Source organism: Eriocheir sinensis, chromosome 54, assembly GCF_024679095.1.
Source record: "Eriocheir sinensis breed Jianghai 21 chromosome 54, ASM2467909v1, whole genome shotgun sequence".
NCBI classification, from domain to species: domain Eukaryota; kingdom Metazoa; phylum Arthropoda; class Malacostraca; order Decapoda; family Varunidae; genus Eriocheir; species Eriocheir sinensis.
In genome coordinates, this window is record NC_066562.1 from 1,641,023 (window position 1) to 1,666,535 (window position 25,513).

Consider the following 25,513-nt stretch of genomic DNA (forward strand, 5'->3'; position numbering starts at 1 on the left):
CGGGCTATTACCTCCTACCTCACGGGCGCCACTATCCGTCTATACAACTATTAATGTGTACCTATCTATCTATCTATCTATTCACTTGACACTTACCAATCAGCACGCCGCGCCGGTCTTTGCATTACGTACACTGCACACTTAGTAAGTAACACACAACTTCAGTACTGCACGCGCGAATCAACCGCCGGTACTGATGAGACGCCGGCGCGCAAGTCTCCGCGGCTCAAAGGATTCGTGCTGACCCGGTGGATTCGAAACTCGAGCTCAACTCCTATCAGTAATACTCACCATCAACATTACATTACAAGTGTCTACCTAGTGAGGACATTCCCTACGTGTTCCACACTCTAAGAGCACACACAAAGTAACGTCATCACATTCTTAGCGGTCATAAGTCCTTGTGTCAGCGTACAACATCGTTCCCAACCAGCGAGTTGAGGCACGCGTGAACCATCACCCAGTGTTGCCACCGTGACCTCCACAATATCTGCCGGCCCGTTGTCATTACCTGCGTGACTAGATCGTGCAACTCATCCTAATGTCTATGACTAGGCAGAGGGATAAGGGACAGTCATTTGGTGATTTATCTTTGCAGATCAAATAGTAGTGCGTAGGGTGTGTATATTTCATTCAGGGTTATGGCTAGGTCCGTTTTCTGGCTACGTAACTACGGCGGGGGTGGCGAATTGGGGGGAATGAAGGGGAGGTAGAGAGGGGCAGGGACGGGAGGCAGCGGGGCAAGTTAAACCAATGATTCTAGAGTATATGAGTATATAATGTAAAAGCTTGGAGACCGCTCGTGGCGCCATCTATGGGGCTTCCGAGAAACTAAACGTGAAAACATAATTTTGTAGGGGTGTCTCAATATTTTTACTTTTATTTTTTCCTTACATTTCCGTTGATTAACTATAAAGGGCAGGTGTATCTGACACAATATATGTGACAAGCCCCTCACCTGCGGAGTCCCCCAGGGCACAAAAATCGGCCCTTTGTCATTTTTGATACTCATAAATGACGCGATGACCAACACTCCCTTGCGCTGGAAATACGTCGATGACTCCACGGTGGGGAGCACCATTGCCAATGTACACCCTGGCTGCAGCCACCTGCACAACACACTTGACGACCTTCAGGACTGGACGAGGCTAAACACGATGACTGTCAACGAGAACAAGACAGTCCTCATGCACATCACCACCGCCACAACAGCCGCACCTCCACCTGTAGTCTCCATCAACGGCACTCCGCTCCAGGTGGTGGAGACAACCAAGCTTCTCGGTGTCACCATTGACAACCGCTTGACCTGGAAGGAGCATGTCAGCCGCACCATCGCTTCAGCCTCCAATCAACTCTACCTTCTGAGGCAGTTGAAGTCACTGGGGACTCCCACGCGTGAGCTGGTGGGAGTCTGTAACACCTTCATCCTCCCCAAGCTCCCTTACGCCTCCCCAGCCTGGTTTCCATCCCTCAACACCACCAAGCGCCGCCAGCATGCAGGAGAGGGTGCAGAAGCGAGCGTGTAGGCTTATCCTGGGCCCGTCTTATCCACCAATGACGAGGCCCTCGACGCCCTACACCTGCCCACGCTTCAAGACCGCTACCAGCACCACCTACAAACGTTTGCGGTACAACTGCTAACTCACCCGCGCCACCGTGACCTGCTCCCAGACACTGCGCCTCCCTCTCGCCATGCCGTCAGACACAGCAACCTACTGATACCTAGCCGTGCAAGGACGGAAAGGTACAGGAAGAGTCCCATCCCTATCATTGTAAATTTAATAAACAACAAATAACCATAAGAGCGATTTATATGCACATCTATATTAGATTTATTTATATTGTACAATTTAAGTTCATATTTATTTTATGTACACTTATATATCCATGTTAACATGTAAATTTTCAGCCTCTGGCTGCACACCCTTTGAATAAACCGTTTATTATTATTATTATTATTATTATTATTATTATTATTATTATTATTATTATTATTATTATTACGTATATATCATTATTTCTATTCGATTATCTATGGGAAATTCTTCATGTGCTTGTGGCAAGAGAATCTCCAGCCTTGGAGTAATAAACTACTAGTAAAAGTTTGGCCCATTATTTTTCTCAAGCTTGTATTGTGCTGGTTGAATAGACGAGAAAATATTATATGACAAGCAGCTGGTGCACGATTGTTGCCACGTACTGTCATCTTGAACAGTGACTGGTTCGTCTGCGTCCTGAGTACTTGGTAATCACGAATAATAGCCTCGTCCCTAACACTAAGGTACAGCCAAACGTCACGGCGAAGAAAACGGCAGCCGGGATGCTAACAGTCCCTTGTCCCAACCTGCCAACTTTTCCCTCTCCTCTCGTTTATTCTGCCCGCACAACACACACTCTTTCTTACCTATTTCAAGCTTGCCTATTTCAATTACACGGGAGGTTAAGACTTGCATCTTGTATGGCTCCCATCTTTCAGTCATCTTGAGTTTGGATTTTCGCAAAAATGTTTTCATTTAATTACGCTGATACTATTACCAATTTTTCCTTTTCTTTTTCTCCTTCTCTTTTCTTTATGGTTAATTAATTGGCAGACGTTTAGTTTGAGTATGTTCATGAACAATTATCCAGTCTGGATTTAAAAGAACTGATTGACGGAGGATTTACAACATCCTCAGGTAAGGAGTTCCAGTCGTTAACGACTTTGGTGCTGAAAGAGTTTGCTCTCTTCAAGGTTCTCCAAAGTTGTCTTTTCCTGAGTTTGCGTGTGTTGGATCTGGTGCTTGCTTCACTGTATTCAAAGAAGACGTCTTTATCAATATTTTCAATCCCGTTTAGGATTTTATATAAGTTTCAATCAAATCTCCTCTGCGCCTTCTCTTTTCCAGTGTGGTCAGTCCTAATCTTTCATACCTTACTTCATACTCCACGTCTCTCAGTTCCGGTACTAGTTTTGTCATCCTCCTTTGCACCTTCTCCAGTTTTATAGGATGTCTTTTCTGTAGTATGGGGACCAGCACTGAACTGCGTATTCCAAGTGGGGCCTAACGAGTGAAGAGTATTGTGACTTACACATTTCAACATCCAGGGTGTGTTGCACCCCGGATTCCCGTGCTTGTATATGCCACATGGGCATCAGATGATCAGCTGTCAGATATCTTGGCACTGTCGGAGAAATTTTAACGTTTTCTTTTGTCGCGGAATAACTGGCGACAAGTCTCCGAATTGTTTTCGTATGCCCCCGAAGTGTCGGCGACATGTCGGGGACATACGAAGACAATTCGGAGACTTGTCGCCAGTTATTCCGCGACAAAAAAAAACGTTAAAATTTCAGATTTTGAATTCGGCGACATGGACGCCGAATAGTCGGCGACATGTCTCCGAATTGTCCCCGCATTGTCTTGAGCATTCGCCGACATGTCGCCGAATGGTCACGAACTGTAAGAATCTTGGTCATGTCGGCGAACCGGTCGCCGAATTTTTTCACAAACTGATTCGGCGACAAGTTCGTGGCCAAAATTCGGCAGTGTATTTGGGGCTTTACGGGGTCCCGTCCTGCTCCCCACAGCAGAGGTGGGGGTGATCGCGCTCTTACCAACCCTGCCGAGATTACCGGGTTGCTCAGTGTGAAATTCAGCGGACCTCACTGTGACGATAGTTTTTTGAGTTGTGTACATATTAAAATGCCTCAAAATTATTGAGGAAAATGATAAAAATATTATAAATGAATGTTCCTTTTATTTGGCTTTGGAAGAAAAAGACCTCAAAATATACTTTAAAGTGCAAAAAGAATCATTAAAATCCGTTAATTCTAAGCAGAGTTATGTTGCGGCAAAGTATGAAAAAGTAAGTTTTCAGTAAATGGACATTTAAAGTTCGCCGGCATTAAAAGGCCGTCCATTTAAAGTTAAAACTCCCCAGCTACATATTATTTTGAGTCTCCCTTCACTCTCTTACGTTGTTTTTGCCCTCCCACACTCTCCTGTTTTCTATCTTCTCTGTCGAGGGCAACTTTTCCTATATATGTAGTTGGCAATCCAAGCAGTGGCTGAATGTTTCCAACTTTGTAACCTGCGTTATAGTCATAAAGTCTTCAGAGCAGCGCGGGCCTTCTCTTTTACGTAGTGCCCTCTTGCCTTTCTTGACGCCACCCATGATGCAGAAAAGCAAGGTAAATGATGAAGTATGAGGAGACCAGAATGAAAGTGTAACCCGCTCTCTGTGTGTCACTGAGGCCTGAAACAAAGGGAAGGGAGGCTATAGCTATAACCTCATCGAAAAGATGCCGAAAACCTCCAGCAATGTTATTTTATCCAATGAAATAAAATAAAAAATCGGTATTGGTAAGGATTCGTTTTAGTACCGTGCCAGTATTTCATTACCTACCTAATGAAACATCACTAGCTCTTCATATATCTTTTCTACAAACCTTCAACAGTCATGGAAACGCTTTCAAACTCCAATTCAAGGACTATTTATTGTTGAAAATAGGGGATAATGTTTACGAAAGCGTAGCTTATTTTGGCGACGGCCGCGGCGACGGTGCCGCCGCCGCGGCCGCAAAATAGCTCGCAGAGGGTTTACGGTGGTGGAGCTATATTTAAACTACTCCAACCGAACTTTACGGCCTGCTAACGGGAGGGCTTCGCCCTCCTCGACCCCCCCTTCTAACCAGAAGGTGCTGGACCCCCACCCCCACATGTATATGCGAATTATTTCTGTGAGGAGGTATTTTTCGCAACACCGGCTGCACCGCCGCCAGAGGAGGCTGCGCTTTCGTGAATGTTACCCACTATTTTCAACAATAAATAGTCCTTGAATTGGATTTTGAAAGCGTTTCCATGATTGTTGAACGATTGTAGAAAAGATATATGAAGAGCTAGTGATGTTTCATAAGGTAGGTAATGAAATACTGGCACGGTACTAAAACGAATCTTTACCAAAAATATCTATATATTTACCCGTATTACATCATAAACAAGTGTTATGCATGCGTATGAGGTTGCCAGATGTTGCCAATATTTTATCTAATTTATTCCCAAAAAATATTATATAGCAAATACAATTGTAAAACATTGTGACAGTGTTGGGAGTAGTATATAGATGCTCTTCGTGTGTTTCACAGAAAATCGCCCAGATGTCATAATTCTACGTGTATTGGGGCGCGACGTTCCCTTAACCACAGATAATTCTTGCTTGAATTCATCCAATTTTTCAACAATGTTAGTAGCGAGAGACACTTTATGAAGACGTGAAGTGCAAATCCAATATATTTTTAGTTATATTATCATACTTAACTCCAGTAAAATTACCACATTTCACTTACATAAGAACATAACATAAGAACGCAGGAGTCTGCAAGAGGCCGGTAGACCTGTACGAGGCAGCTCCTTTGACCCTAAGCTCCAGTGTATCTAACCCCACCTAATATCGCTGTCCATGAATTTATCTAATCTATTTTTGAATGTGACAATTGTATTGGCACTCACCACGTGACTGCTAAGCCTATTCCACTCATCCACCACCCTGTTTGTAAACCAATTTTTGCCTGTGTCCCTGTTGAATCTGAATTTATCCAGTTTAAACCCATTACTTCGTGGCCTACCCGGTTCTCTTACCAACAAAACCTTATGAATTTCTCCCTTATTAAAGCCCTTCATCCATTTATAAACCTCGATCATGTCTCCACGCACCCTTCGCCTTTCTAGAGAATGCAAGTTTAACTGTTTGAGTCTTTCCTCGTATGGCAAGTTTCTCAACCACTGAATCATCTTAGTCATCCTCCTCTGCACCGATTCTAACATTTTGATATCCATTCTATAGTAAGGTGACCAGAACTGAACCGCATAGTCATGATGAGGTCTAACTAATGCTAAATATAGTTTAAGGAAGACTTCGGCGCTTCTGTTGCTTACGCTCCTTGAAATAAATCCCAGTACCCTATTCGCTCGATTTCTAGCTTGAATGCATTGTGCCCTTGGACGGAGATCAGAGCTCACTAAGACCCCTAAATCCCTCTCGCACCCAGACCTGCTTATGGCACCACTTAGGACACAAACAGCATTCAGTCCACCACTTCTCGCGTGTAAAATCTTCATAGACGCAACACAAACCTCTCAAGCTTCTTGTTCTTCCTGACATTGTCGACTCAGCAGTTCGGAGGAGCTCACGCCGACACATCTACACTCCACCCCTCTCACTCACTCACTCATCATCATCATCATCATCAGCCTTGCTTTGTACGGGCGATGTGTTTTTCGTTTTGTTTATTGCTGAACGCAGCTCGGCTGTTCCTGTGTCCATCGACTACTCCGTGAGACTGATTCAAGGCCTATTACCTGCATAGTCAACTCTGGCTATACAGGCACGTGGCACGTTACCAAGAAGCCGACCTGCTCATCGGGTTGTCTCTGTAAGGGACAACCCTGAGTGGAGGAGGCCACGGGGACCCACACAGAGTTCGTGGCTTGAGCAAGTCGATAGATCCTGTCGGGAGGAACTCGGGACGGGATGGAGACTTGCCCGAAAGGACCCCCGGACCTCGCGTCGTAGGGTGGGTGCGGCGCTCCCCGGCGTAGGCCCCCACTGATTGAAGAATTTTCAGTTCCTTGAACATTTCATCTCAACCATTTCTTATATAGACTTACATTTTTTTTATTTTTCTTATTTCAGGTATTGGGGCACATTCATTCATGTTTTTTCCTGCTCACTTTTTCTCATGCAGGGTGCAGGAAAGGTTTCTTCGGCGTTGATTGCGCCGGACGGTGCCCGTCATGCCTGAACGGCGGGCAGTGCCACGATCGGCGGGGTGCCTGCGTTTGTGCGCCAGGGTTCATCGGGGAACGTTGTCAGTATGGTAAGGGAAGAAAGGATGTGCCTTAGAGTATGTGACCCGTTCTTATACCCTGATCACCCACGTACTTGGGTCAGAGAGAGAGAGACTGTATCAGCGCCTTTCTTTCATTCTTATTTTGCCAGCCTGTCCACCGGGATTCTTTGGAAATAAGTGCCAGTTTGAGTGCCGTGGAGGAAGCGTTGCCTCACTTGCCCCGCAGAGGACAGAGGGGCGGAGAAACAGTGAGGCGGAGGAGATTGAGGAAGATGACGGAAGGTGTAAAGGTTTCACCATGTGTCTGCCTCCTCCATACGGCTGTTCATGTGCCGCTGGATTTAAACATCCTACTGAGCCTGGAGCTACATGCACGCAAAGTGAGTGTGCGTGTGTGTGTGTGTGTGTGTGGTGTGTGTGTGTGTGTGTGTGTGTGTGTGTGTGTGTGTGTGTGTGTGTGTGTGTGAGGGCGTGTGTGAGTGTGTGTAATTTTATTATATATTTTTATATATCATTAATAACAATATAATGATTTTTATTGATATTATTATTATTATTATTATTATTATTATTATTATTATTATTATTATTATTATTATTATTATTATTATTATTATTATTATTATTATTATAATTATCATTATTATTATTGGCCAAAGAAAGACAGGTTGAGTATACCCGGCCAGGACAGGAACCACTGGAGTGGGCACGCCGCGCCCCTCGCTGTGCGGAGGTTTAAAGTGAGGTGCTCACCCGTGCCTGCGTGCAGCGAGGGGGCGGCGTGCAACACTCCTGTGGTTCCAGTCCTGCCGCGGTACATTATTATTATCGGGGTCGCAGACGCCGATCAACAGATTGTCCATCTTCTTGTTGTTGTTTTCTTCAAGTTGTTTTCCTGGCTTACCCATGCATTGTAGACATGACATTGTATAATAACATTTGTTAGCCCTGATGAACCCTACAACATGGCACTGTTTTTATTTTTTTAATTTTTTTTTTACGTCCTGGCCTGTGGCGCCGGTAGGCCTTCATAGTAGGGCCTGATGGTCGGCCCCACCCCGTTGTGGCGCAGGCAAATGTTTATAGTGGCGCCATCTTTACTTTTTCAGCATTTTCCATTTAGACCCCAAGTTGCATAATTTAAATTGTTGGGGGTGTGTTGGAGGGTCATGCGACGCCGAGCTAGCACAGTTTTTGTGCTATTAACACTTCTTACTATCATCATTATTATTAATATTTTATTATCTTTATTTTAAGTATTATTATCACTATTATTGTTATTATTATTATTATTATTATTATTATTATTATTATTATTATTATTATTATTATTATTATTATTATTATTGTTATTGCTATTATCATTATTATTATTAGTATTATTAGTAGTATTATAATTATTATTACTATAATACTTATTATTATCATTATCATTATTATGTTAATAATAATAATAATAACAATAATTATTATCATTATTATTATTATTATTATTATTGTTATTATTATTATTATTATTATTATTATTATTGTTATTGTTATTAGTTTTAGTATTAGTATTAGTGTTGTTGTTCTTCTTCTTCTTCTTCTTCTTCTTCTTCTTCTTCTTCTTCTTCTTCTTCTTCTTATTATTATTATTATTATCATTATTACTATATAAGAACATAAGAACATAAGAACGCAGGAGTCTGCAAGAGGCCGGTAGGCCTGTACGAGGCAGCTCCTTTGACCCTAAGCTCCCGTGTATCTAACCCCACCTAATATCGCTGTCCATGAATTTATCTAGTCTATTTTTGAATGTGACAATTGTATTGGCACTCACCACATGACTGCTAAGCCTATTCCACTCATCCACCACCCTGTTAGTAAACCAATTTTTGCCTATGTCCCTGTTGAATCTGAATTTATCCAGTTTAAACCCGTTACTTCGTGTCCTACCCGGTTCTCTTACCAACAAAACCTTATGAATGTCTCCCTTATTAAAGCCCTTCATCCATTTATAAACCTCGATCATGTCTCCACGCACCCTTCGCCTTTCTAGAGAATGCAAGTTTAACTGTTTGAGTCTTCCCTCGTATGGCAAGTTTCTCAACCCCTGAATCATCTTAGTCATTCTCCTCTGCACCGATTCTAACATTTTGATATCCATTCTATAGTAAGGTGACCAGAACTAAACCGCATAGTCTAGATGAGGTCTAACTAATGCTAAATATAGTTTGAGGAAGACTTCGGGGCTTCTGTTGAAATAAATCCCAGTACCCTATTAGCTCGATTTCTAGCTTGAATGCATTGTGCCCTTGGACGGAGATCAGAGCTCACTAAGACCCCTAAATCCCTCTCGCACCCAGACCTACTTATGAGAGTGTCATTTAAGCAATAGTTATGTGAGGGGTTGTTCCTACCTACACTCAGAATACTGCACTTCCCTACATTGAACTCCATCTGCCATTTATCCGCCCAGTCATATAATCTGTTGAGTTCACCTTGGAGAATACTAGCGTCCTGATCCGACTCAATTACTCTACCGATCTTGGTATCATCTGCAAATTTACTAACATCACTACTAATTCCTGTATCTAAGTCATTGATATAAATAATAAACAAAAGTGGACCTAATACCGAACCTTGTGGGACCCCACTCGTAACACATCCCCAGTCAGATCTTTTACCATTGATTTGCACTCTTTGCTTCCTATTGCTAAGCCACGCCTTGACCCAGTTCAAAACTTTACCCTCTACTCCGTGAGCCTGTAATTTAAGCAACAGTCGTTGGTGAGGAACTTTGTCAAACGCTTTACTAAAATCAAGATAGATTACATCATAATTTTCATCTCTGTCAACCGCCTCAAATACTTTATTGTAGAAGGACAAGAGATTGGTGAGGCATGACCTACCTTTTGTGAACCCATGCTGCGAGTCGTGAATTAAGCTATGTTTCTCTAAATGCTCCCGAATGTTCCTGGCTATTATGGACTCCAGCATCTTCCCTATAACCGATGTTAAGCTAATTGGGCGATAGTTTGAAGCAACTGACCTGTCCCCCTTTTTAAAAATCGGCGTCACATTAGCTACTTTCCATAGGCTCGGCACATAGCCAGTATTTACCGACATCTTAAAGATGTCGGTTAGTGGGTCACTGATTACATCACCTAACTCCTTTAATACCCTCGGAAATATCCCGTCAGGACCTGGCGACTTGTTCTTCTTAAGCTTATCTATCTCATCCTGAACTACTTGCCTGGTAATGATTATATCCCTCAATTTATCGCCATCCCCGCCCTCGTACACCTGAACTCTTTCCGGTATAGTCGTTCGATCCTCCTGTGTGAATACTGAAAGGAAGTAGTCATTCAACAATGTGCTCATATTTTCGTAATTTTTTTACTAGCTCCCCTGTGTTTGTTTTCAGCGGTCCAATTTTCTCCCGTGTTTTTGTTCTATACATCTGAAAGAAGCCCTTAGGATTACTTTTCGCCTCATTTGCTACTTTGATCTCATAGTTCTTTTTTGCTATCCTGGTGTTTTTCTTAACTAATCTAGATAGTTCGACGTACCGGCCCCTGAGATGTGTTTCCCCATTCTTTATTTTCTGATAAATTCCCTTCTTTAACCCAATCTCGTGTTTTAGTCCACGAGTCATCCACTTAGGGTCATTGTTTTCTTTTCTAAGTGTTCGCTGTGGTATATGCTGTTCTTGCCCCTCTACTATTACTCTAACTAAATTATTGTAAGACATTTCTACCTGGTTCTCCTGGCTCTCCAATCCGCAGGTCTGGCCCTCATGAATCCCTAAATTATCCCAGTTAACCCCATCAAGATGTCTTCGAAGCCCCTCGTAGTTTGCTCTTCTAAAATCTGGCACTAACACTGGGTTTGGTTCGCGGGTTACCCTCCAGTCTAAGCTAAAACGAACCGTTCTGTGATCACTATTTCCTAACTCTCCGCCCACCTCCAACTCACGTAGCAAGTTCCCATTATTGGTTAGGACTAAGTCTAATATGTTATCTCCTCTGGTAGGCTCAGTAATGCTTATTATTATCACTATCACTATTATAATTGTTATTATTATTATTATTATTATTATTATTATTATTATTATTATTATTATTATTATTATTATTATTATTATTATTATTATTGTTGTTATTGTTATTGTTATTGTTATTATTACTACTGCTACTACTACTACTACTATAATAATAATAATTATTATTATTACTATTATTACTATTATTATTATTATTATTATTATTATTATTATTATTATTATTATTATTATTATTATTGTTATTGTTATTGTTACTGTTATTATTGTTATTATTATTATTATTATTATTATTATTATTATTATTATTATTATTATTATTATTATTATTATTATTATTATTGTTATTATTATTATTATTACTACTACAACAACTACTACTACTACTACTACTACTACTACTACTACTACTACTACTACTATAACTATTTATTATTATTATTATTATTATTATTATTATTATTATTATTATTATTATTATTATTATTATTATTATTATTGTTATTGTTATTATTCTTATTCTTATTATTGTTATCATTATTACTTTTACTATTACTGTTTTTCTTCTTATTGTCATTAATAAATTGTTAGTTATCATTAATGTTTTTGGTAATAATAAATATATAAAAAAGCATAACAGAATAGCTACATTACCAAAATAATTAGTGATGATAAACCAGTGGTGCTTTGCCGCCTGAAGTGTGAGTGTTGTGATGGTGGCGTTGCAGGCTGCCCCGAAGGCCGGTACGGCGCGAACTGCGAGCAGCGGTGTGACGGCTGCCAGGACGACGCCTGCGACCCCTACTCCGGCACCTGCACGCGGGGGTGCCGGCGCGGCCACTCCTGCAAGGAAGGTGCGACCCACTGGCTCAGTCATGTTGCTTTGCTTAGCGCCTTGTCGACGCTGCATTAACGTCAAACATGGCTGGTCCAGGAGTAAAAAAAGTTCAGCGTTCCATTCCATTGGCGTGTTTTGTGTGTGGGCGCCCAGGAACACACTTCATATCTCTCTCTCTCTCTCTCTCTCTCTCTCTCTCTCTCTCTCTCTCTCTCTCTCTCTGCCTACATTTATGAGGCAATCATAATTATATTAGTCAATAAAATAAAGTACATATATTCACTGAATGCAAAGTTGTTTTTTATGACTTTTATGAGAACATTTCTGGGGAGGGGTCCATAGCTGTCATCACATTCTTAAAGGGTCCGTGACTGAAAAAAGGTTAAGAACCACCGCCCTAGATCTTTGGCATTGCTTCATCAGAAAGGGGTGTGTGCTTAGGGAGCCTCAGCCTCAGCAGGAAGAGTATAACGAGCGTGGTCACAAACACCATCTTTATTAACTGGTAACCCAAACGTTTCGACATCAGGATGTCATCTTCAGTGGTCTAAAACATGAACAATTTTCAGCAAAGTGACTAAAACAATATAAAAATAAGCTTAAAAATACCCTATAATGAAAGTAACTAAAACAATTAAGTCAGGGGGACATTGAGGGAACATTGATTTATGAAGTGTAAATAATGACAATGTTTAGAAATTAAGAAAATGTAATGTAAGATAACGCTATAATAGGGAAGAAAACTGAGAACAAATTAAGCAACATTTAGGGAAACTGCGGACAGAGTGTTATTAAGTGAGGGACTAAGTGACTTTATATATAATAACACTTAATAACACTCTGTCATGTCGAAACGTTTGGGTTACCAGTTAATAAAGATGGTGTTTGTCATTGCTGCTGAGAATTTTTGTTCTTGCTGGATTTTTTAGATCACATATCCGTGTTCTTCATCCTTCCTGGGTCACCTCCCCTCATATTTTTCTCTCTCCTATTGCGATGGGACAGGTCCTCCCCGCCCAGGCCTTGTGCTCACCCCACTTCACCGGGGCTATGAGGCCTCTTGGAACGCCGGCCCAGACTCCCAGGCTCGCTACTTCGTCTCCCAGCAGGTTGGTATTCCCTCTTACAGGTGTAATAGTCTTTCCTCCTGCAGCGAGTCTTTTCCTGCGTCTTTTTTGCATCTACTTCTCGGCCGTCCACTAGTTCTTGGCTCTCACGTTCTCTTGGAAGCAAGCAAGAGTAAGAAAGAATTACATATATAAGTTGTCATGGGAAGGCGCTGTCACCTATTTTTTGTTTTATTTCGGGGAAGAAACTTTTTATGAATCATTTCATGAACATGAGTGACTGCAACACCAGTGACAAATGGGAGACCTTCTAGGGCAGCACTGCACCCGTCCCTCGGCGTGAAGGGGCCGGGGACTCACTACCTCTCATTTGCTTCTCTAAAAGCGGTGCGAGGGACCACGATGTTTCTATATTATAAAATACGATTTAGTATAGAAATGTCAGAAAAAAATATTGTCCACTTTGTACTATAGGAAGTGTATTTTTTCTTGCAAAATAATACAAGCCACTTTCTCGTAGAGCTGGCAGCCCCATGTTCTGCTCATCATTTGTATAAACATGACGAAATGGCGAGTGAAGTCAGTCAGCTCGAGGTATCTGACCGGCCGAGTGATTAAACCCTGTCAGGGCAACTCAATGACGCCTGCCAACCAACTGGCGTCGGGGAATTCTCGATTTTTTTTCCTTATGTTTGGTCACTATTTTATGGCATAAAAACAGTAGGCATGTGCATTTTGGGTACTTAAGTTGACGTTTTCCATGACAGAATGGCTTATGCAGTTACGATATCGAGGGTGACAGTCACTGCGCCCGAACCGTCGACTTGTTGTTTTTGAAAGATGCCGTGCGAGTTATAGTGATGTAGTTTTTTGGCGCACGTGCTCTCGTATGAAGCATAATATGAGGTTTTGAGTATATTTACGCACGTGCGCGAGGGGAGCCATGCATATGACGCATATAGAAGGTGGCACAGTGGCATAGATTACATTCAAACAGTGACACATACTTGTTGTTTTGTAGAACTAATAATATTTACATCAATCTTTTAGTCTATAATATTAGTATATTTATAACTTTTATTACTGTTGTGCACACTTACATATATGTATGAATTACAACACTATTTAGGGAACTCTATGTAAATAGCACGCGCGACAACGTTCCCAAAAGACAGTCAGCAGAGGTCGACTGGCTCGGTGTGCCGGGAGCGTGGCTTGGGTCGAAGGGGGGATGAGGGGGGTAGGTTCGGCAAAACAAAGGCAGGCCTACAAGCTAAGCAAGTTTGGGAGCGCTGGCCACACTGCTTATTGCGATGCGGTCTTTAAACTGCGCTCCGCATATATACGGACGAGGCACAAAGTGGACGAATCGGGTTGTCCGTATTACACTTCCGTCTCCCTCGCGCCGAGGCACCGCAGGGCACAGTGCTGCCTCCTACTACTTACACGGAGTGTGGAACCCCCCGCTGAAGGTAACGCGTCGCAAACCAATACATTGATGACATCGATCATTGGTTTTCAATGTTGATTGCATCACTATCAAACTGTTTCCTTTTTATTCAACAGCTGTTACGCCAGCGCGGCTGCCCACCTACCAAGGCCACGAAGCCTCGTCTACATTTCCAGCCCGTCGCCAATCTCACCTTCAAGGCCCAATCCCTCCCGCCCTACACGGCGTACAACGTGTGTGTAGCGGCCAGCACCGTTGCCGGCCTAGGCGCCCCGGACTGCCGCACCGTCGGTACTCTCCAAGAAGGTACGATCAAGGGAATAAGGTGGTCATGCAGTTATACTTTCATGGAAAATATTAGGAAATAATTCTTTGGAGCATTATTATTATTATGTGAAAATAGAGGAAACTATGCTTGGATCATCATCATCATCATCATCATCAATAATAGTCCAATTCCACCGTGGATAAAGACGTTTCCCAGTGTCTCTTATCAATAAGTCTGACGAGTGTGTACTTCATCCTGCCTGCCCCAGCAAGGGTTCTCATTTCATCTCTACTGAATTATCTTTTTGCCTTGACTTAAGCAGTTCCTGGGATGACACTCTGATAGTTTGGATCTCCATTTGTTATTAGCTTTCAGGCAAGATGAGACCTGCCCAAGTCTGTTAATTATTCCTCACCGCCATTAAATGTCCTCGCTTTTGTCTGTTTTTAATCAATGATTCTCGCTCCCAGCGCTCCATGTAATACCCACCTCTTTTACGTTCCGCATGTGGCGCCCGTTGGCTTTCAGGGTGAGGCCTGGTGGTCGGCCGCAGCCCGCTACAGGGCAGCAAGTGCTTGATTGATTGGTTATTGGGGCGTTCTGTGCCTGGCGGGGTCATGTGGCGCCGAATATAATACAAAATCAGTTATATTATAAAACTATATAAAACCAATTAAAAGTTAAAAAATGATAAAAAACAAACAATAAAAGGTCAATAAAACTTTTCCGTGAACGCTGGAGCGAGACAAGACTGTGACTTTGCCCCATCGTTTTTCAACACTTGTATGGACTGGGTACTGGGAAGAGTTGTGGACCAGTCATTGTGGAGCATCCATTGGCAATACCGGTCACTGACCTTCTTTTTGCTAATGATGCAGTAATCCTGGCGGAGTCACTGGAGGTTTTGGTGATGGCTCTCGAGGCACTAGGCGAGTAGGCTAAGCACTTGGGACGTTAGGTCTCCTGGGGCAAGACCAAGGTACAGGTGTTTGGAGGCTTGCTAGATGAAAACGTACAGTCAGTTCATGTGTTTTACGAGGACATTGTTTTTTTGGAAAAGTTCACATACCTTACTTAGTTCATAACAACGGCGGGACTCGTCAGGAAATCTTATGGCGGATTGGCTTGGCCCTCGGTGTTATGGACTCGCTTACCATGAATATATGGCGTTGTCGATGCCTGTGTAGAAAGAAAGATTCGAATCTTCAAGTCGCTTCTGCTGGTTGTGAGGCATGGCCGCAGAACTACGGCTTGAATCGGTGGATTGATTGATTTGATAATAAGTGCCTACATAGAATCATGGGATATCGCTGGAATAACTTTGTGAGAAATCAGCGATTACTCCGTAAGACTGCATAGTCCGTGAGCGCCAACTCTGGCTATACGGGCATGTGGCACGCTATACCCATAAGCCGACCCAGCTCACCGGATTATTTCTTTAAACACCACCGAGTGAAGGAGGCGCAAGGTACGGCCCCAGAGTTCGTGGCTTGAGCAGGCCGATAGATCCTGCCATGGGAGCCTGCATGGAGACTTGCCAGGAGGAGTCCCAGGGTTTGGCGTGTGGGGGCTTTGCTCATACAATACATAAGGGTTGATATCGGAGACTGATCTGTTAGTACTCATGGAGGTGCTGCCGACTACCAAATGCGATACTGCAGGCTTTATTTATGACTTTATTAAGTGCAGAATAGCTGAGAACACGACATGTATTTTACTGGAGCTGTAAGTCTGAGGGTAGTGAACTAAATTACACGCGTAAACAAAAAACAAAAAGGTCTGGAAAAGAAAGTGACTGGATTTTTTAGCGTTAAGTTAACGAGCCTGTGGCATCAGATATTGTTTAGTTAATTGAAACATACAAACTGAAGAAAACTGGACACACAGAGTCTGTTTATTATTATAAGGTGACCATGGATGATCTCTGAAGAAGTGAAAGAGTAGGTAGTCATCACCTGTACCGACTAATACTGTGGATACTTGTTATTAGTGTGTTGGGGACAAATCGTGCAGGTGCGCACATGAAAAAAGCGCCACAATCGGTCCTTTTGTTACATAGACATTTGACAAAAAAAGCACCACAATCGATCCTTTTGTTACATAGACATTTGACAAAAAAGAAAGCCCGCTGTGCGTACTATTCAAAGAGCAAATATTCGTGCACCAACCTAGTAATAAAGGAGCAGATAATAGTAATTAACTGTGCTCTCCTTCAACAGCGCCCGAAATGAATATAACGGATGTATCGTGTACTGAAACCAACAATACACTTCGATGTACTGCCCAAGTGCCTGGCGGATGTGCTAGCCACAACGGGCCTAACAAGACCATCAAGTTCAGCCTACACTCCCAGCTGTCCTGTCCTGATCCTCTCGCTGACCTACAAGAGTATGCTGAGCTCAGTGGATCCTCCGGAATGGTTATATTTGAAAACTATCTGGCTGGGACGACTTACACAGGAAAGGCCGCGGTGGAAAACGCCGCAGGTACTGGCCATGCGAGGAGCTTCAACTGTACCACAGCGGCCAAGGGTGAGTAGCTGCGAAACTACCCACACCGCAAAGACCAAGGGTGAGTATCTACTGCATGACCCACACCGCAAAGACCAAGGGTGAGTATCTACTGCATGACCCACACCGCAAAGAACAAGGGTGAGTATCTACTGCATGACCCACACCGCAAAGAACAAGGGTGAGTATCGACAGCATGAGCCCCACCACAAAGAACAAGGGTGAGTATCGACAGCATGAGCCCCACCACAAAGAACAAGGGTGAGTATCGACAGCATGAGCCACACCGCAAAGAACAAGGGTGAGTATCGACAGCATGAGCCACACCGCAAAGAACAAGGGTGAGTATCGACAGCATGAGCCACACCGCAAAGAACAAGGGTGAGTATCGACAGCATGAGCCACACCACAAAGAACAAGGGTGAGTATCGACAGCATGAGCCACACCGCAAAGAACAAGGGTGAGTATCGACAGCATGAGCCACACCGCAAAGAACAAGGGTGAGTATCAACAGCATGAGCCACACCACAAAGAACAAGGGTGAGTATCGACAGCATGAGCCACACCGCAAAGAACAAGGGTGAGTATCGACAGCATGAGCCACACCACAAAGAACAAGGGTGAGTATCGACAGCATGAGCCACACCGCAAAGAACAAGGGTGAGTATCTACTGCATGAGCCACACCACAAAGAACAAGGGTGAGTATCTACTGCATGACCCACACCACAAAGAACAAGGGTGAGTATCTACTGCATGAGCCACACCACAAAGAACAAGGGTGAGTATCTACTGCATGACCCACACCACAAAGAACAAGGGTGAGTATCAACAGCATGAGCCACACCACAAAGAACAAGGGTGAGTATCGACAGCATGAGCCACACCGCAAAGAACAAGGGTGAGTATCGACAGCATGAGCCACACCGCAAAGAACAAGGGTGAGTATCTACTGCATGAGCCACACCACAAAGAACAAGGGTGAGTATCGACAGCATGAGCCACACCACAAAGAACAAGGGTGAGTATCGACAGCATGAGCCACACCGCAAAGAACAAGGGTGAGTATCGACAGCATGAGCCACACCGCAAAGAACAAGGGTGAGTATCGACAGCATGAGCCACACCGCAAAGAACAAGGGTGAGTATCGACAGCATGAGCCACACCGCAAAGAACAAGGGTGAGTATCAACAGCATGAGCCACACCACACAGGACAAGGGCGAGTGGCTGCAGCACAGCCACACCACACAGGACAAGGGTGAGTGGCTGCAGCACAGCCACACCACACAGGACAAGGGCGAGTGGCTGCAGCACAGCCACACCACACAGGACAAGGGTGAGTGGCTGCAGCACAGCCACACCACACAGGACAAGGGCGAGTGGCTGCAGCACAGCCACACCACACAGGACAAGGGTGAGTGGCTGCAGCACAGCCACACCACACAGGACAAGGGTGAGTGGCTGCAGCACAGCCACATCACACAGGACAAGGGTGAGTGGCTGCAGGCACAGCCACATCACACAGGACAAGGGTGAGTGGCTGCAGCACAGCCACACCACACAGGACAAGGGTGAGTGGCTGCAGCACAGCCACACCACACAGGACAAGGGTGAGTGGCTGCAGCACAGCCACACCACACAGGACAAGGGTGAGTGGCTGCAGCACAGCCACACCACACAGGACAAGGATGATGTGGCTGCAGGCACAGCCACACCACACAGGACAAGGATGATGTGGCTGCAGTCACAACCACACCACACAGGACAAGGGTGAGTGGCTGCAGCACAGCCACACCACACAGGACAAGGATGATGTGGCTGCAGCACAGCCACACCACACAGGACAAGGATGATGTGGCTGCAGTCACAGCCACACCACACAGGACAAGGATGATGTGGCTGCAGTCACAACCACACCACACAGGACAAGGGTGAGTGGCTGCAGCACAGCCACACCACACAGGACAAGGATGATGTGGCTGCAGGCACAGCCACACCACACAGGACAAGTCTTGCATGCTGTAACACTATTCCACCACACAAAATCTTTCTCATATTGTTTAAGCACAAATTCTTTAACGCACATCCTCGTTGACAATATTCATATTTCCAGCTCCGCCGCGTGTCCGGAACGTGACACACGCAGTGCTGTCTGACTCCACCATTCTGCTGCTGTGGAATGACCCGTGCCCGCCAAATGGAGAGATTGAGAGCATTTATGTCAATAACGGGTACATTCCACTTCTACCATGTGCATCAGCAGGGCAGTATGATCGCTGCCACAGTATTAGAGGACTGAAGCAAGGACAGCAATATCACTTTGTAGTACGTTAAAATAATACTTGAAGTAAACACTAAGTTGATTATTCAGTTCAATGCTAAATTCAGTAGAGCACTTTTCTGTTTGCTTTCATAGGAGCCGTGTTGAGCGGCCTTTTTTTTTTCATTTTGTTTTTCTCCTAAAAAAAATCCTCCATTTTAAAAAAAGTATATTTTTTCCACCAAATACTGAAAATCAATATAAACAATAAATAAGGCGAAATACTATATTTGTTTTGTATCATAGGCAGGCATCACAGCATACACATCCCTTGTAAGATAATAGTTTTGTTTGCAGACTTATAAGATAAACTCTTCTTAACAGATTCAGGTGAAAAACAGAGGTGGGTACTGGAGTCCTGAAGAAACCTACACATTTATTTTTGAAGAAAAGGGTGAGTATGAATTAACTCTCTCTCTCTCTCTCTCTCTCTCTCATATATATACATTCTTCAGGTGCGCCACAGCGCCAGTAGGCTCTCCTCAGGCGCCTCTTGGACGCCTCAGCCCGTGATTGGTCCAGTAATTATGATATTACTGTCATCTTTTAATTCCTTCAGCACTTTAATTCTATGCGTGTTTGACACTTGGTTACTAGAAGATGTGTTTAAAACCATCCTTAGCAATAGGCTACAAGCAGCTAGATATATTGGTCAATGATGCATCAGGACCTACGAATTCATTGCGACAGTAAGCTAAGTTAGAGATTAACCTCTCAAAGGCTAGAAGGTTATTAATGAATACGGTACTGGTTTCTGAACTGGTAACTCATCTGCAAACCAATTTCAAAACCTCATCTTCGTACTTGGTTAAAACTTTATTTAAAACATTAAAGATTAGCACCACCGGGCGTGGGAACAGAAGACAAAAAAGTAATTTTTTCAAATAGAGTTTTAGCCAAAGACGAAGAGGCTGACCAGGCTCCTGGCCAGGGCCGGCCCTAGCAGGTACGGTGCCCAATACAAAAACCCATCTTACTGCCATTTAGTGCGGTCAAACAAATACAAAACAATACAAACTGAGGTACATATAAATGAGAAATGTTGCCAATGTAGTTGTCACAGTTTTGATGAAAATGCTAATTTAATAGGAATATCTTACGTGACTTGGCAAATGCAAAGCCATTTATAAGCTGACTGAAGTCCAATTGACCTGCAACTTCATTTTCAATAGAGAGGATAGCAAGACCATTCAACCTCTCCTGCGCCATAGTTGACCTTAAGTAGGTCTTGATCAATTTTAACTTTGAGAAACTTCTTTCTCCAGAGGCCACAGTGACAGGGATTGTTAGACTCATTACGTATGAGTGACGTCATCCCCGCGGGGCCCTTAGAGGGGCGGGGCCCGATGCAGTTGCATCGGTTGCATTGGCCTAGGGCGGGCCCTTCTCCTGGCTACTAACCTCACCTCGACACCCAGCTTGTCTTCAGCGTCCCATAACAGTGTCTGATTCTTGCAGACTACAGCAGGATGTTTTTCTTCAGGGTCTGTTGAATAAGCGACAGGCTGAGTCTCATTCGGAGGTAGTGGAAGCGGAGGAAGAGGGGCTGGAAGAGGGGGAGTTGGTTGAGGGTAAAGGTACTACTACTACAAAACTCCCAAAACATCCATATACTTATTATGAACCGCCAAACACCACCACCACCGGCACCTTTGCAGGGAGACCATGTCATCCACGAAAACACCTGCATTGCTTATCTGGTCTCGGCTGCGAGGATGATAGGGATGATCAGGCTAAGGGTTGGGGCGAGGTGGAGAGGGTACTGAGGAAGGGAGTGATTTGAGGGAGGAAAAGGTCGTCCCAGTCGAGGCCAGACGTCCTTGTTAGTACATGTTGGAGGATCCTCCGGAACTGTATGTTTACCGGAGTGCTGAGCTCATTGCCACTGGCCACAGGCTTGTTGTTGCAAAGGGAGGATATGCGTCAGGTCAAAGAAGATCTCAGAATGCAACCCTCCGGGGGTCTGTCTTGAGAAACTGAGGGACCGGGCGTGTGCTCAGGAGTAGGCGGTACAAGGGGAGGAGGGCTGTGTTTGTTATGGATAATGAAATAATGGCCTAATTGTAATGAAATTTTACTAAGTTGAGTATGTTAAGGCGATATATGAAATAGAGGAGAAAAAAATATAATATGAAAAAAATGCTTGAAGCTAGGCCTATTTTGGATGACATCTTCTCAATAGTAAGTAAATATATTGGCATTTGAAAATTATCAGTGCTTAATTCATTCACTGATTATTGATTCCAAGAAAAAAAATTAAGGGATTTTTTGCTAAAAAAATAATATGAAACAAACAAACAAAAAAACAACAACAAAAAAAAAAACTGCGTGAAAATTTGCATCAATCCATTAAACAAGAATATTTACAATCTGTTATTTATAAAAAACAACAACTTTTGTTGGAGTTGAAGAAAATTTCATGGCAAACACAACAAAAAATGAAGTAAAAAGCATGAAAACTAAGTACACAGTTACAGTTTAAAGATGAGTAACTTAAATTTGAGGAAAACGGTCTTTTCTGGCAGTGACTGGGTGCTCAGAGTACACCAGCAGCAGCATACTCCAGATCTCTTCTGAGTCTGCTGTTCCTAGTTTTCCGTTTGTATGGCGTGTCCATGCTTGTTTCCTTGATCTTGAGATACTTGTACATGGATGTTGTGAGTTTTATGCCAAAACTTTCTACCAGACAACTTGCAATGTAGCCAACATTATAATTACTCACAGCGGTTGCGGATATGCGTATCGTCCCCAAAACACCTGGAAACTATTCCTGAAACGTTCCTTCATTTTTAGTGTGCCTAACTCATTTTCAGCAGTTTTATCGACTTTTCGCTCAGAATACAGCCCGCCGTCCCATAAGTCTCAAATCGGTATGAAGTGCTCGGCACTTTGGAGGACACTGGAGAGTTGTGGGATACCTTTAACGTGAAACTTTCAAAGCTGCCGAGGAGTGCGTTCGTGGGCGCCCAAGGTCTAGAACTGGTGTTACCTTGAGTGAGACATTGGGGAATATAGAAGAGAGTGGCGCTGCCAGACAGGCTGGGGACTCGAACTGATACAGGACTGTCACGAAGGACTAGAACCATTCTGAGGAGCGAGAGGAGAGGTATGTCAGAGGTCTCGCTGAGGACATCGAGGGTTGTCTAAATGCAAAGACCTTTTATACTTGCCTTTCGAGCTCTCAAAAAGCTCCGCTCTAAATCCGAACGGCTGGCGGGCAGATAATATCGATGAGATGAAAAGCAAGTTCGTTGGGTCGGATACTTTGGGCAGCTGTACACGGCGGAGTCCCAAGCAGACAGCTCCCCTGACTGGCTTGCAGATATCGTCTGCTGATCCACCTATAGACGAAATTCCACTCTCATGCAAAGGTGCGAGAGGCTATGAGGAAGTTGCAGAGAGGAAAGGCAGCTGAGATCTGTAATATCAGCAAAGAGATGTTGAAAGCTGGGGTGAAGCCAAGATACATGGGTTGCATGCAGTGCTGTCTGCCGTGTGGCAGTCTGGTGCTATTTCTCGTGGCTAGAAAAGGGTTTATTCTCCGTATCTAGAGAGAGGGGACCGACAGGACTTTAACAATTACCGTGGTATTACACTGCTCAGTGCGCCAAGGAAATTGGTCATTCATATGCAGCTGATGGAAATTCGGCCTCATCTGCTAAATTTTCAGAGACGTGAGCAGTTCGGATTCACTTCTGGCCCCCCCAAAATAACGAATCCTAGCACTTCGTGACGTTGTGGAACCCTGGCAAGAGTCTCGACAAGGGTTATTCGCAGCCTATGTCGATCTCAAGAAGGGTTTTGACTCCGTGCATCGTGAAGCACTCTTAGTGGAGTTCCTGCAGAGATTACTGACCTGACTACTAATTGGCCTTTACACAGGAACTGAGAGTGCTGTGAAGTGTGAAGGAGTCGTTCCCGGGTTCCTCCGTTGATTTAAAAGTGAGGCAGGGCTGCGTCCTTGCTCCATCACATTTCAATACGTGCATGGACTTGGTGTTAGGAAAAGTTGTTGATCAAAGTCGTTTGGAATATGTGTATGCGACACTAAGGCCAGTGACCTTGTCTTTCCTGATGATGCTGTACTTCTCCTGGTGTTGGGTCTCGCAATGATGCGTAAGGAGGCGAAGCCTCTGGGACTGCAGGTCTCCTAACCAAGGTCCAGTCGCCTGGAGTCTTGCTGGATGACACAGTTCAATATGTCCATGCATGTAGTAAGGATGTCGAGGTCCCTAAAAGTTTCACATACATTGGTAGTGTAGTATAGTGATGGAACGAATGTCAATTTTTCGCATTCGCGAATGCGAATGCAAATTTATTGTTTCAAAATTTGAGAAAGCGGTGGGAATTGCGAATATTGCAATCCAATCCACATTCCATCGTTTAACCAGTAATATATAATTTCTTAACATTGTAAGTGAATTGTATGAATATTTGTGGGGCTCCACAATGGATATAGTGGGGCTGCTTCTTTCATTAGCCGTACAAAGCCAATATCTTCGACGTGAGAAAATGAAAGATCGTCAGTTACTAGCATTTCTGCAGCTTTAGTGTCCAGCCTTTGTGTTCCTGTGTCGTTAACATCCAGTCACTAGTGGAGTGCCTGAAGGGTCAGTGCTGGGTGGGACCCATTCTCTTCATCATATATATCAACGACCTAGAAACAGGACTGAAAGCCACAATATCGAAATTTGCTTATGACACCAAGGTGGGTGGAGATGCCCTCACAAAGACCGTCTGCGAAATCATTCAGAAAGACCTCAATCACATTATCGAATGATCGGAAAAATGGCAAATGTCCTTTAATGTTGACAAATGCAAAGTCATGCACATTGGGTCCTGAAATAGTAACCACACATACATCATGAATGGGAAACCTCAGCAGGCGATGAAGGAGGAAAAAGATCTTGGAGTCACTATCAGCAGTGACCTGAAACACGCGAATCACTGTAAAAAAGCATACAACAAAGCCAATACTATGCTTGGGTTCATAGCGAGGAACTTCGAGTGTAAAACACCAGACGTGATGCTATCCTTGTATAATTCCATGGTAAGACTTCACCTCGAGTATACCGTGCAGTTCTGGTCTTCTAATTACAGAAAATACATTGATTTACTGGAAAGGATTCAACGACGCGCCACGAAATTGATTCCAACCTTAAGGGCCCAACCGTACGAGGAACGACTCAAGCGACTCAATCTCTTTACATTGGAGAAAAGACGCCTACGAGGGGATATGATTCAAGTCTTCAAGGGCCTGAAAAAGTTCAATAATGTAGAATAATCCAAATTCTTTCAACTACAAACCAACTCAAAAACTAGAAATAACGGTTTACCCATTCAGTCGAGTCGATGCAACACAGAGATCGGAATTAAAGAGTTTCTTTTCGAACCGAGTCATCCGCCACTGCAACAATCTTCCCTCAGAAATAGTAAATGCAAATATCATCAACTCCTTCAAAAATCGAGTCGACCGTCATTTCGTTGCGTCAGGAGTAAACTGAATATCGAGGTGCTTTTATCTGCTCCCCAGGCCCCGAGTGGCTGTCGAGCAGTTTAAATCACCATAGCGGGCAACCTCGTAATGATCCAATAGGCTTTCTGTTGCCTGCATTTCCATGTTTCCATAACTTCACCTTTTGTACACATGCTTGAAGAGTAGCCTGCTTCATTCTTACAGCTGGTGTTGGGGATCCTTTCCTCTTCTTTATCTCTTTTCCTTTTCTTTCTTCCTCTTTCCTGCTCAGAGCCTTATACTCTTCTGGGTGTTTGCTGCCGAGATGGTTTCTCAGCCCAGATGTCGTTCTTCCTTTCCTAGAATAGTTGTTGTTGCAAAGCTTACACTTTGCCATATCATCAGAGATTAACTCGAAGTAATCCCATAGTACACTTATGTGACTGGACGCCATTGTTCAATTATGCAGCAGCTAGCTGCAATACTTCAATGGAAGCTGGTTGCTGTCGTCAATGAGAAAGAGAGGCAAGTACGTCTTCCCTCGGGGATGGCTCACGACGCAGTGAGAGTGAGCGACAGTGAGCGATAACCGTGAACATGGGGCCTTTCTTATGCAAACTGTAAACTCTAAAATTTGTTATTTTTCTAATTATAATTATTTATTCTTATTATTTTTGGGAAAATATTCGCATATTCACAAAAGAAAACTGGTATTGAAAATGCGAATGCTGA

General features: G+C 43.6%; 1 protein-coding gene across 1 annotated transcript in view; it reads left to right on the forward strand.

Annotated features, from left to right (window-relative positions):
- The window catches only part of LOC126983517 (receptor-type tyrosine-protein phosphatase F-like), a gene marked incomplete at its 5' end in the record, with an annotated part of 153,876 nt that overhangs the window by 18,380 nt on the left and 109,983 nt on the right, over nucleotides 1-25,513 (forward strand). The window contains 8 exon segments of the mRNA XM_050836274.1: nucleotides 6,722-6,853; nucleotides 6,976-7,206; nucleotides 11,600-11,725; nucleotides 12,715-12,818; nucleotides 14,343-14,532; nucleotides 16,714-17,025; nucleotides 19,120-19,331; nucleotides 19,651-19,720. Coding sequence (XP_050692231.1) covers nucleotides 6,722-6,853; nucleotides 6,976-7,206; nucleotides 11,600-11,725; nucleotides 12,715-12,818; nucleotides 14,343-14,532; nucleotides 16,714-17,025; nucleotides 19,120-19,331; nucleotides 19,651-19,720 — 1,377 coding nt within the window.